This window comes from Amblyomma maculatum, chromosome 3 (assembly GCF_055883805.1).
Source record: "Amblyomma maculatum isolate TAMU_Amacu chromosome 3, ASM5588380v1, whole genome shotgun sequence".
NCBI classification, from domain to species: Eukaryota; Metazoa; Arthropoda; class Arachnida; order Ixodida; family Ixodidae; genus Amblyomma; species Amblyomma maculatum.
The window spans coordinates 32,486,844-32,500,969 of NC_139346.1; the positions used below are offsets into that span (position 1 = coordinate 32,486,844).

Genomic DNA, 14,126 nt, shown 5'->3' on the forward strand with positions numbered 1-14,126 from the left:
TCACACCTCTTCAGAATCCAGCAGCCGGAATTCCACAGGGTCAACGGCCACAACTGCCAACATTCCTGCCTCCGTCAACTCTCCTGCAACAGTACAACAGCACCAACAATCTGTATGCAGAAGATCTACCCGAGAACGAGGGCCGCCACAGAGGCTTGCTTATGATCGAAACTTTGTGCAGATTTCCTAGGTTTGGTATTTCATTTCTATCCCATGTTTGTTTTCCTTTGAAAGAAAAGGGGATGTATCGTATATAGCACGGCGAGGCCCTCGCATCAGCAGCGTGTGTGACGCGGCCGATATCTGTATCGCAATCGAGGCATGCTGGCGAGGGAACACTCCCTCTCCACCTCAGTGTATAAGTATCCGGCTGATCAATAAACGGGCATTCCTTCTGCTCCCCTTGCTCGGTGCCTCTGGTCACGCTTCGTCCGCGGAACACAACGATACACATACCGACAATACTGCTAGATACGACCCTCCCGTAGCCAGCTCGCTTCCTCACAACCGGTTGCTTCCTTGACCACTCGTCTGAGCGGTCGAGGTGTTGTTGTCAGGCCACTCACCCCGTCAAGGTCGTTTTCGCCTAGAGCGGGTGTTGTATGGGCGAGCTTTGGGGGTAGGTGGGGGCACTGACCTTTTCCCGCGTCTTCGCGAAATCGGCGCTGCCGCCCTGCCAGCCACTTCCCGTTGGAAGTACTGTTTTAGCTCCCCGACGTGGATCGGCTTGCCGAGTCGATCCGTGTTCGGATCTTTCAGCCTGTAGTTCAACTGCGAGAGCTTCTCAGCAACTATGAACGGCCCAATCCATTTAGGCGCAAGGCCAGCTGCGAACCCCGTGCTCGCATCGCTCTGCACATGACTACGCTTTAGAACGAAGTCTCCCACTTGAAATTCCACGTTCCGATGCGCGCGATCATAGGCAGCCTTCTGGCTAGCCCTTGCTTTAGCGCGATTTTGGCTGGCCTCGCTCACTGCTTTTTGAAAGCGATCACGCAGGCGCCGCGCGTAGTCGGCTATTGCCGTTTCGCCTGACGAAGCATCCTGCCTTTTGGTCAAAATGGTGTCAGTTGGCGTATTTAGTTCCCTCCCGAACATCAGGAAGGCAGGCGTGAAACCTGTGGAGCGATTCTCGCTTGTTCGCAGTGCAAAGGTGATCGCGTCGAGGTGCTCATCCCAGTCGTTGTGCGTCCGGGCGTATGCCCCGAGTAGTGGCTTCACATCGTGATTGCGGCGTTCGGTCACATTTGACTGCGGATGATAACACGTCGTTCGCTGCTGCCGTACGCCCATGGCGGCACACGTATCACGAAAAACTTTCGCCATGAAATACGAGGCGCTGTCAGTGATCAGCCTCTCCGGAAACCCGTAGCGACAGAACAATCCTGAAAGCTTCGTCAGGATTTCCTTCGTTGTGGCGTTTCGCAGCGGATAGAGATCAGCGATTCCGCTGAAGTGACATGTCACCACTAACACAAATTTGTGCCCTCTTTTGCTGCGCGGCAGCGGTCCGATCATATCGCACGCCACAGTTTCCCATGGCTTTGTGCTCACGATCGGTTGGAGCAGGCCAGGCGGTTTTCCACCTCGCGGCTTCCTTTCTTGAATGACGTGGCAGGTCCGTACGTATTTACATACATCAGCCTTCATTCCTGGCCAGGTAGCGAGCCGACATAGTTTCTTCCATGTCTTTGGTGCGCTTCCGTGACCGTCTGCGTCGTGGTAGTGCTGCAAAGCAGCATGCCTCAGTTGGCTGGGGATGACGGCTTTAAAGCACTCGTTTGAGTCTTCTTTGCCAGGCACGTATTTCAGCAAAGCTCCATCAGCGTCCAACAGGAAGCTCTCCGGCTCACTCGCAGCAATACTAGCTGCACTAGAGCTCGCGCCTACCACGTTCTCCGCGGATTCTGGGCGCTCTTCGACCAGCGGTGTCGATTGGTCCGTCTCTTCACGCAGACTGGCGACCATCTCACAACAATACGAGTCTTCCTGTTGGGCTTTGATAAGCTCTTCCCTGCTGAATGCAATCTCGATCGGCGTTTTCGCTGTCACGAGATGCGCGTGCTCCGGAGGCAGGAATTTCTCCTTTCGGCCCTCCTTTCCCGACGAGCGGGGAAATTGCCGCGCCTCCTCTCCCGCGGCTGGGGACGGGTCATTCACCGGCGCGCGCGACAGCGCGTCCGCAACCACGTTTGTGGCACCTTTCCGGTAGCGCACCTCGAAATCAGAGCGCTGTAGCGTCAGTGCCCAGCGCGCGAGCCTCCCGCTCGGCTCGCGTAAGCGGGTCAGCTATGTCAAGGCCATGTGATCGGTTTCGACCGTGAACCTTGTACCTTCCACGTACATCTCGAATTTTCGGAGCGCGAATATGATAGCGAGGTATTCCTTCTCCGTCACTGAGTAGTTTCGCTCCGCCGGCGTCAGCGCGCGGCTGGCGAACGCCACGGGGCGCAGTTTCTCGTCCTCCTTTTGGAGAAGCACTGCGCCCACTCCGAAATCACAGGCATCTGTCTGGATCAAAAAGGGCCTATTTAGGTCGGGGAGTTTCAGTGACGCGGTATCGGCGATGGCTTGCGAGAGCTGACGAAAACTCGCCTGCTGTTCCTCTCCCCATTCCCACGAGGCTGCCTTCCTTAACTATTTTGTTAGAGGGGTTTGCAGGCGGATGCAGTTGGGAATGAATTGGCGATAGTAGCCCACCATGCCGAGAAAACGGCGCACGGCCTTTACATCGTTCGGCACCGGGAATTCCAGGATAGCGCGAAGTTTGTCAGGGTCCGGGGCTACTTTTCCTCGCTGAACGCGGTAGCCGAGCAAACTGACTTCAGCCCTGCACAGCTGTGCTTTAGTGGGGTTCAGCGTGAGACCTGCTGTTCTGAGCTTTCCCAGAACGTCTCGGAGGTGTTCGAGGTGTTCCTTGAACGTGCGGGAGTAGATGACGATGTCGTCCAGGTAGGCGAGAGCGTGATGCCATTTGGCGTCTCCCAGTACACGGTCGATTAGCCGCTGAAAGGTGCTCGAACTTCCGGACAGACCGAAGGGCATCCTAACGAATTCGTAAAGACCTTTGTGGCAGGTGAACGCCGTTTTACATTCGTCGCCTGGTCGCATCTCTACTTGGAGATAGCCTTTGCTAGCGTCCAGAGTAGAAAAACACCGCGCTCCGCCGAGGTTCGAAACAATGTCATCCACGCTCGGGAAGGGGTATGCATCCTTTTGTGTGACCGCATTCTGTCGCCTGTAGTCCACGCACAGCCGTGAGCTACCGTCCTTTTTGGGGACCAGCACTACTAGGAATCCCCAGGGGCTTGATGAGCGGCGAACAATGCCCGCATCGATCAGTTCTTGCAGCGCAGCGTCAATCGCCTGCCTTTGGCGGGGCTGACCGGTCTCGGGTTGGATTTCCAAGGCTGCGCGTCTCCTGTCTCGATGCGGTGCTGTACAAGCTTGGTACAGCCGGGGCGGTCCCTGAACATCTCTTCCAAGTTTCCTAACAACGAAAAGACGTGGCCGCGCTCATGGTCTGTCAGGTTGTCGGCGTTTGCCAGCAGACCCTGTAAACGCTCCTCCGCGCCCACGCGCAAGGCATGGGGACGGGCTACAGCTGCTGTATTCAGTGGCTGAGGGGGAGCGCCGCTTCCTCGGGAGGTATTCCTCCTTTCCACCTCGGAAGCTGTCCTTTCGGCTGTTGTGGTCGGTGCTGTGATGAACGGCTTGAGTGGCGCGAACGGGCTTTCCCGATAACCACCATTGCCGATATCAACCACGATTCCCGTACGGGACAAGAAATCTCGGCCGAGAATAACTGGTACCGTGAGTCCAGGCAGATGAATGAAACGCTGTCGCCGAGCGCGCTGATTCCAACGCGCGATGAGGCGCACATCACCGCCGGAGCATACTTCTCCGCTCGCCAACTGGAGGGGCAGGCTGCGTTTTCGCACCCGAATGCCTCTCTGTCGAAGGCGGGAAACGACTTCGTCTCCGATTAGAGAAGTGCTAGCACCAGTGTCAAGCAGTGCTCGGAACGTAGTCCCTGCTATCGCAAGGTCTATGAACGGAGCCCTGGTAGTGGTCGGTGTTCCGATCCTGAGAAGTGAGGGTGCCACTATTGCAGCTCCGTCGCTCGGATCAGCTTCGGCCGCCGGCGCTGCTACCGGCGGCCTACCTCGTTTCCCTGACTCGCAGGGCAGGCACGAGCCAAGTGACCAGCTTGGCCACAAGAGAAGCATGGCCCGGGATTCCGGGCTCTAGGCAGACGAGGGTGCTCTCGCGTACGGCCGTCCGTGAGAGCTTGTTGAGCCGGTGCCACCACCATGTTACGCTGCCCGCCCGCACTCGTCACCAGCGCTCGATCGTTTGACCGTGTTTGGTAATCTCTGTCGGGCGGTCGGCGTGAGGCTAACCCCTTTACCTCTCGCGCAGCTTCGATGATCCTCGGCCCGTTTGAGTAGGGATCAAGAGCGCGATCTGAGATTTCCGGGAAAGCGCCCTCACCTGAAACACGTGACGTTCGAGCGTTTTCACTCCTTGAACGCGCCCTGCCATTCCAGGCGCAGCTGGGCTCCAGACAATCCGATGGGGGTGGCGGGGGACGGTACGCGCGGGCTGCTGAAATTTCGGCTTGCACCCGACGCGCTTCCACGGCAAGCTCATTCAGGTTCCTGCAGCGACTTCCCCGCAGGTAAAGAGCAAAGGTGGGGTGGCTCTGTCGGATTACTCGTTCCACTTGCTCCGTGTTCGAAGCGTTGGGATCGGCGTAATCGTAAAGCTCCTGCATCGCCCTTACGTATTCGACGAGCGACTCGTCGGGAGCTTGGGTTCGGAGTTCCAATTCTCGCCGCATTCGCTGCTGGTAGTCGTGAGGAAGGAATTCCTCCCTAAACATACTGCGGAATTCAGCCATAGTGCTCGCTGTGTGACCTACCAAACGGTGCCACCGAGCGGCTTGGTCAACCAGTGCCACTGGTATCACTCTTCGCAGCATGTGGGTCTCGCTGCAGCCGTTGACTTGGCCGTACTGGTCTAACGCCAGGAGAAAGCTGTTGGCGCTCATTTGATCGCCGTAGCCGCTGTACGTTGGGATCGGTGTTCCGATCCGCGGGCTGGGTTGCAAGGACTGCAGCGCTTGCTGGAATGCGCTGGCGAGGACTCCTGCGAGGTTCTCGGCGTTTGCCGCTGCCTCGCTCTCGGGTGCCGTGACGAGTGGCGAGATCGTTGGCGGGGTTGGCGCGGCCCCTGTGCTGCCGTTTGGTAGCTGCGAGGGCGTACATGGCGTGCCTGGTGCTTCTCCCCAATCCGTTCGCGCATAGTGCAGGGGCGCGCCAACTCTTAAGGGTGGCATTTCGCGGCGTCTGGCGGAATCTGCCTGCGGGCGTCGTGTTTCGCTGGCTGCTCCTGCAGCGGCGAATTGCCCCGTCTGTAGAGTCGCGCTGGCGGCGAGCGAGCCGTGGGCCGGGCTTTCCCTGTACCCGGGGCTGAGCTCTGCGAGCCACATCAGATCAGGCGGATTACTCTGCTGGTCTGGCATTGTGTCCGGCGGGAGCGACTAGCTCAAGTGCTTCTGCACGAGAGAACCACGTTGGGGCGCCAGTTGTGGGGGTTCTTATTAAGCCGTAGAGTCTCTTCTGAGGTCTAGGCCGCAAACACAGAGCTCCCGCGATCACACACCACGGGCAGCCGTTCTCACGGCCGCAAAGTGGTAATGCGAAGTACGACACAACACAGAACAGGACTTTGCCCGGAACCAGATGTTTATTGGGTCTTCCCAAAAAGAACGCTGGTGAAGGTCTTGCTGGAGACCCTATCCTTTTGGATGGGGCCTGACACGTCGAAGGGCGAGATGGCGACAACAAAGAAGTATAGCGGGGAGGTATTTACCTTGCGTCCTTCCGTTGTCGCGGCTCGCTGTCGTCTCTCGTCGGCGGTAGCCGGTTCCCGCCGATCTCGGCGCATCTTGCCCTTTGTCCTTTTTCGGCCAATGAGCGTCGCGTCTGCGACGCCTAGCGGTGCACTCCTGCGCCCGGCGAGGGAAGAGGGAAACGCGGCGCTATCGAGCAACCCGTTTGGTTTACTCAACCCCGGAAGAGAAGGAATACTTTTGTCCCCTTCATCCTCCGCGGCGCGCGGCGCTTCGGAGGGATGCGTGGTTCTCCACGATCGCTACACACCTTCATCCAAGCTTTCGTGCTCACTGCTATTTGAAAGCTCCTCATCCCGGTCACTCATGCACTCAGCCATGGTGTCATTTAATAAGGAGCTACAATCCTGCCCTTCATCTTCAGGCGTTGAAAACGCGAAAGAGGTTTCTGGCTCGATAACTACCTTCACAGCTTCGCCGCAACCTATCATTTTGGAGGGGACAGTATCACTGTCTTGAGAAATCTAAGCTCCAGAAAAGTGTTTTCTTTCTGAACATTCTGTCGCGGGAACGGACGGTCCCCCACCTTACTCTGGCCCCTGGAGCTAGTCTCACCCTCTTCAGTGGTGGTCAGGGAGCCAGCCGGTACCTTTTCAAACAATATAGCCGCATGCAGCGGCGGTTCTGCAGCCGGGCAGTAAGCAGTAGAGCACTTAGCAACATTTTCTAGTTCGTCAACCTCGATAGTAATGCACATTTTCTCTCCAGAGTCAGATAGTTGGAACTTTGTGTCCTGAGCCTTCACTTCTGTCTGTGTAGGCATTCCTAGTGTACACCACTCATCTGACAGAGTTTGTTTTGCTTTGGGAGCAAACATCTCTTCAGCCTCGTCGACGTGACAAATTTCGGGATCTGGTGGTCCCGCGCCCTTGATGCTACCCAAGATTAGATCGTACACTAGGTATTGCATGCATATCGCAGTCACAACGCCGGTGAAGATCGGAGTCTTCACATGCACTTTCGCTTCAGGAAACAGTTTAGCGGAACCATCGAGGAAAAGCACAGGAGTCATTTCTCCGGTAAGCTCTTCATCAAAAACTAATTCTCTTCTTATAAACACTGCAGTGCTCCCTGTGCTTGTCAGTACAGAAATCGATTTGCCTCGAATTTTTCCGCCGAGAACCGGAATTCCAGCACTCTTGGATCCCGGCGCGGTGCACGCAACTGTGCATAATACTGGAGTTTTCTCCCAGCTCTTTTGTTGCACACTGTCGATGCCGACGTCTTCATCGCAGCGTTCAAATGAAGAGTCGCAGACGCATGACGGCTGTAGGAATGGCTTCCTTGGACAATGCACTGCTTTATGTCCCTTACCATCACAACTAAAACAATTAACCATTCCTGTGTGCACAAGGTTGCTACGGCAATCTGAGGCATAGTGCCCTACCTTATTGCACCTGTAGCATTTCACTTGGGGCCGGAATAATTTCTCACTATTGCCCCTTCCTTTGGCTAGCGCTGTCTGCTGCTCTTCATAGGCGCTTCTTTGACCTTCAATGAAAGCATTTTCTCCTGGTGGTCAAATTTTGTTTCTTGCGCCCTTCGGTATTTCACTGCCCTTCCTCGGGCGCTTTCTTTTTCTTCTCTCCCAAAATGGGTTATTTCGGTTACTTCTCGGGCTCTTGCCCTTTCTCTTGGCGCCGCTAATCGGGCTTTTTGAGAAGCTACTCGAGAGCTCTCTGCCTTGTATCTTTTCCTCTGTTCTTCATTCGCAGAGGCTTCTATATAAATCAGCCTTTGCTTCTCATTTTCTTTTCGCTTACTCTTTCTTTTCCCTCTCAGCCTCTTCTCGAACCTCTCTTTCTTTTCGGTCCAACCATTCACGCAGTTCAGCTCCTTTAAGACCTTTCTCTGGGCCCAACGCAATAATCTCCTTGAGATTCATCTTCAATCTGAACTGCCTAATGCTAACAGATAGCACTCTCAATGGACCTTACACAACCGCTTCAGCGCGGTACCTCTTGCTATCGCTCTGCTGCTACACAGTTTACGAGCTCTTCGTAAACTCTTCGAACTCATTCTCCGTCCTCTGAGCTTGAATGCACCAAACGTCTTGTCGCGGACGCCAGAATAATTGTCACCCGTTAATAATTAGGGGGTATTATTAACGATGCGCCCTTAACGGTGCGCACACTCCCAGACACCCTTAGAGTGAGTGGGGGTAGCTGTTCCGGTCGCAAAGGAGATGCCCTCGACTTGCGTGGCAAGCTCAGCCGGAATTCAACTACCTTGTAGTGACAGAAGGGGGTGGTCGTTTGGTGCCCAGCGGTCGCCGGTTCAAACCAGAGTAAGGATCGGAGTCAAAAGTAACAAACAAAACACAGTTTATGCACAGCAAGAGACGATACGAAGGGAAACACAAGATCACTTGAAATGCACAGACGAGAGGTTCACAGAATAGCAAACGCTAAGCATGCAATTACAGAATGATTCAATAACACAGAGGCTTTATAACAGATCAAACACGAGATAGTTACATAAACAAACACCAAATTGTTCACCGGGCACTGTTGCAGTCCGACGCCTCAAGAGTCACGATGTGGCCGCCATACGAGACGAGCGCCGCTCCCTTGAAAGTCCGTGGGCTTGCCAGCAGTGGGTGATCCCCGGGAGTCCAGCCGAAGCACAGGCGAGCACGTCGCAAAACACCGACGAACTGACTCTCTGCACGAGCGGCGGGATCTCTTTAAATAGGGCGCGCCGCGTCTGTCTGTTAACCCGCGCCAAAGCTAGCGCGCACACACACTTAGCTTCGCTGGTTAGAGCGCTCTCTCTTCCTCCCGTCGAGCCGCGCGTCGTCATTGGCTAGGTCTCATAAAAGATTCTGGAATTTTCTGGTGGATTCCAGTCCGATGAACCACCGTCCTCCCCGGGCAATGAGAAAGCGGGTGACGGCAACGCGTACAAAGCTACGCGCTCTCCCGCGCGGGGAAGGAGGCTTTTCTCTGCATGCCTTCCACGCAACGCAAGCGCGGGCCTCGCGCCGTACCGGCTTGATGAAAATGTGCGCCGATTTCATGACACCTGCAGTCCACTGAATAACGACAGCTGTGGTCGCGAGCTGGTGGCGTTTAAGGAGGCGCTGTATAGCCATAGCAGTTGCATCTTGCGAACCTGCAGTAGCGATTTCCTTGTAGGCTTCATAGGAATCAGTAAGAATACTTATTGAATCAGTTCCGGCGCAAGGCACTCCTGACAAGGCTCCGCAAATCGCGAGGCGTTCAGCATGAAGAGGGGTACCTTGAGGTAGGTGGCAGGCATAAGCGCCTGAAAGGAAAAAAATTGTCATCGCATACCCAGCCCATAGATGTAAATTCAGACTAAAAATGAAATTGACTTCATACTGTGTTATAAGCCCGTCATTACGCAGGATGTTAGAGGTAATCGGGAAAGTGCGATGCAGTGACCACAGGATGGTAAGGTCTCGAATTAGTCTAAATCTGAAGACGGAACGAAACAGAATTGGCGGGGGGTAATCGCTAATAGAATCAAGACAAACTTAGACTGCAATCGATCAAAAGATAAAGCAGGTTTCCCGAAAGGGTTATAGATGATATCCGTTACATCAACCAGGGGATAGATAAAGGCTGGGAATATAATCAGCCCTCACATGTAGCATTCATTCATTACGAAAAGGCATTTGACTAAGTAAAAAAACTCGGCGGTCATGCAGGCATTGCGAAATCAAGGTGTAGACGAGTCGTACGTGAAAGTTCTAGTTGCTTTACGCATGATTCTGCATAAAGAAAGTACCAAATTCCCATAAAGAAAGGTGTTAGGCAAGGAGACACGATTTCCCCAGTACTATTCACAGCTTGCTTAGAGGACGTATTTCAGAGACTTGGAATGGGAGCAGTTAGGAATAAGGGTAGGTGGAGAATACCTCGGTAATCTGTGATCTGCTGAAGACATTGTCTTGCTAAGGAACTCAGGGGATGAACTGCAAAGAATGATTGATGGCATAGGCAGGAAACGTAGAAAGGAAGCCTTGATAATCAATATCCAGAAGATTAAGGTAATATTCATAGCCTAGAGAAGGAACAGCAGTTTACCTTAGGTAGCGAAGCACTGAAAGTGGTAGGCGAATATGTATACTTAGAACTAGTGTAACCGCAGACCCAGACCATGAAAAAGAAATCACAAGGAGAATTTGAAATGGAGGGCATTTATGAGTCGCAGATTATGATAGGAGCTTACTGGTATCACTCGAGAGGAAAGTACAAAACAGTTGCATCTTGCTTATGCTCACCTATAGGGCTGAAACATAGAGGCTAACAAAGAGAGAGTTCTACTTAAGTTGATTACAACGCAGAGGGCTATGGAATGAAAAATGGTAGGGGAAGCGCGCAGAGTGGGTCACAGAAATAACTCAACTTACTGACATTCTAGAGGAAATAAAGGTGAAGAAATGGGCATGGGCAGGACATGTAGCGCGAAGAAATGATAACCAATGGTCGCCTAGGTCAACAAAATGGATTCCAAGGGAAGGAAAGCGTAGCAGGGGGCGGCAGAAAGTTAGGTGGGCGGATGAGGTTAAGAAGTTCGCAGGGGTCAAGTGGATACAGCTAACACAGGACTGGGTTAATTGGAGGGATATGGGAGAGGCCTTCGCCATGCAGTGGGTATAGTGAGGCTAATGATGATCATAATTACTAACAAAAGAAACTGATAGAAAGCCTAGTATGACGCCAGAATAACAAACATAGCATTTAAACAGTATACAGAAGAGCTAATGTACCGCAGGTGGTCGTTTTGTCAACAACGGATTAACAGTTCTATAAGCAGCAACAAACCAAACAAACCTTATAAGCAGCAACAAACATAAGAATGCTTATCGAAATCAGTTTCTGTAGTTTCCTAATTCGTTTGCTAGGAGCCCTGTTCCTACAAATCAACGTTAAACGGTTAAACAGACTGCACCGGCAAGTAGAATCGTGAGGCCGCTCTGTTAAGCGAAGGCTAAACGACCAAGTCGAGCGGGTGTGCAAGACAGCCGCTGGAGCCCTGGGCTAAAGGACACGCCCGCTGACCACTAGGTCGAATTCTCTTCAGACCCAATAAAGATTTTCTCCCTCTCTTCTTTATATTTTAGCTTACACATGCAAGAGGTAGATGCAGAAGATAGATGTACATGCTAACTTGATATCCTCAAAGAGATTACGTGAAATTATCGCAGGTCGATTTCAATAAAAGCGATTACGAAACGACTTAGATTTGTTTTCAAGCATAAATAAAATTATCTCGGCCGTGGCTGTCCTTTACACACTTCAGTTAATTTTGTTCGTTCATATCAGAATTATACTACAAACCACTTCAATAAAATCTTAATAAGCGGTATTGGCAAAGTTAATAATAGCCAGTTATCTTGGCCTTTTACGTACCACAACAACACTCCCTTACATGAAGGCCCTTGTCTGCACTTTCCAATTCCTTATATACTTCCTTGCATCAAGATATGCACACAGGTTAACCTTCATATCCAACCCCGTTAACAGCAGCAAAACCAGTAAGTCTCTGAAAACGTAAATGATTTCAAACGACCGATACATGACAGCTAACTCTGGCTTGTATATCTATTTTCATATTACATGTCTTCTTTTTTAAAATGTATTGGCATTTCTACACCAGGCGCGTGGCGGAAACGACAAGAAGACGAAGAATACTGTCGTGTCGCTTTGCTGCCCTATGGCCTTCTGTCCTGAAAGGCTTCGTTACCACTTATAAGCCAGATACGAAGGCCAGCGCAGAGGGCTAATGCCGCCACCCCAGAAAAGTCCCGATGCCCTCTTGTCATCGCAGCGCCGGAAATCATTGGAGAGAAGCACAACGGGCATCTACCACACTGCGATCGAAAGCGACACAGCGTCGAGGCCAACCCGAGCGCTGTCGCCGACAGAATCCGCCAACTCAGTATCCGCAGACCTCTTGATTACTCGTCTTCCAGAGGTCATGTTACCACCTGAAGTATACGGGGCTGCACCCACAGACGTGATTCCTCGTATTACGGAAGCTTCACGTCCGCAACAGGCCAGCACAGAAGCCACTGCGGCACATTATCCACCGGTAATTGAAGAAGCCGCGGTGTCTTTGCCGTTGCCGCCGCAGTCGCAAGCAGAAAACATCCCTCCAGCTGCCGCAACCACCGGCACGCCTCTCGTCTCAACCTGTCCGGTAGGTGCGCGCTCAAGATATGCGTTCTTTGTTCTGCCTGGTACCTGCACCTAATATACTGTACACCCGGCAAATTCTTTAACAATACCGCGCTACCGTCGAATGCCCGGCGCTGCTACGCCAAAAGATGTAGGAGGTGACAAGGGAAGCGAAGGCAAGGGCACGGCCACGATTCGTCTGCTTCAGGGGAGCGTCGTCTGCTAGGCAGTCCAGATTAGTGCTAAAAACTTTTGCCCACAATTGGCTGCTATACATCGGTGCCCATAGCAAAACCAGCCAACCAATCATATAGAACAAGTGCTATCAAAAGTCGGACATGAATCTTGATTAGAAGGATTGCTTTCAACGGAGTAGAACAACCAAGCAGGCGACACTCGCTTAAGCAGCATAATTCCGCCCTCACGTTAGTTCCCCTTCTCGATATCCGCCTTACTACGCCGGGCAGTCGACGGTCGAGCGGTAATGCTTAAGAACTGAGCGGGTATAGGGCTCCCAACCTCAATTTGCGAAACACGAGAGCAGCGCCAAAGCGGCACGAGGCGAAATTGCCGAGAGCCGGCCGGCAGCGGAGTCGAGGAGTGCAGCAGGCGGCAGCGCGTTGAGAGGTGCCGAAACGTGCGTCGTTTCTAATATTATTCAACGGTCCAAATAATATATGTCCCCTCGTCTTTGCGAAAAGAAGGAAGCCATTAATGTTGTGTTGTGCCACAAACAAAAAAAAAAATATAGGAGACTAAAAATAAATACGAACACCGTTACAATTTGGTGGGGAAAATTTCTGAACGTTATCTGTGGTTTGAGAGGAAATTATTTTCGAAAATGCGTTACAACAGCCTGCGCAAAACAAAGAACCATGATCAGCCGGTGAGATTTTACAGCTTCCCCAGCAAGTGGTGCAGAGGTGCGAAGCGTGGATAGCCGCAGTCTAGAGTAAATGTCTCCTCTGCTGTAGCGTCATTTTAATTCGCATCGCGTAGCAATACTAGTAATCACAGTCGTGACTCAGACTCATTCGAACGGTGGCTTTCTTAAACGAAAGCTCGCGTGCCCTCCTAAAAGCCAACTCGCTCACTGCTTTCCACGCATGAAAAGACAGCGCAGTTTTCCGGCAATGTTAAATGAATTTAACAGTGGCGCATGCAATCGGCTTGATAAAATTTTTGCAAATTATTACAACGTTTGCAGCTGTGAGAGTTCAGACATTTACAATTGACTACATTTAACAGTTTAAAAATCAATTGCACTAAACATACGTCTAGACAAGCGCGCAAATGTACTCGCGCGGCAAAAATAGAGCCCAGTCTTTACACCTGCGCGGCATATTCGTGCGTAATCTTTATAAGGATATAGATATTTAGACAGATGGATTGATTGAAAAGAAAAGGCAGAGAGGTTGGCCGAAATAATTCAAATCTGGCCTGCTACTCTGCACTGGGGAAGGGGAAGGAGAGAAAAAAGAAGGTCATGATGGCTGACGATGTGGGAGAAAGCATATCGCCAACAATCGCCGGTAAACGCGTTGCAAGCCGCGAAACAAAGTCGAGGGAACACATCTCGGCGCACAAGTAATAAGGCCAGCCACGAAGGCACGCTCACATTGCTATGTTGTAATTCATGAGTGCGCACTTGAGGCAACCAACAATATCTTCATAAATCGGGTATGGTTTCCAAATGTCTGCACATGGATTTCAACGACGGCTTCACGCTTGACGCCGCAAGAAAGAAAAGTGACAGACAAAAGTGTCTCAATGGGTTGTTCGTATGACCAAAGGTCATCCGGATGGCGGCGGTTAACAGGCCTGCGAGGCTACTAGAAACAAAGTCGTCTTGCTGATGAGACTGATATCGAAGAAGGACCACGGCTGAACAAGACCGTTAGATAGTGGCAGCTGCAGTTGTGGACCTCTTTCTTTGCACCCGCGAAATTCTATTCATTGGGTCGGCGCAAGGGCATGATCACAGGAAAGAAGACTGATAGAAAGAGCGCCTTTCTTTTAGGCAGTCTTTCTATACTTCTTTCTGACCAACTAACTCTACA

The 14,126-nt window shown here is 52.0% G+C and overlaps 1 protein-coding gene across 1 annotated transcript in view; it reads right to left on the minus strand.

Annotated features, from left to right (window-relative positions):
- Window positions 1-14,126, minus strand: part of LOC146194460 (uncharacterized) — a 23,506-nt gene continuing 9,380 nt past the window's right edge. Inside the window, exons 2-4 of the mRNA XM_084596564.1 lie at window positions 6,449-6,541; window positions 4,495-5,151; window positions 1-83 (exon numbers count right to left, since the gene is read on the minus strand). Coding sequence (XP_084452690.1) covers window positions 1-83; window positions 4,495-5,151; window positions 6,449-6,541 — 833 coding nt within the window. The remainder of the gene's footprint in view (window positions 84-4,494; window positions 5,152-6,448; window positions 6,542-14,126) is intronic.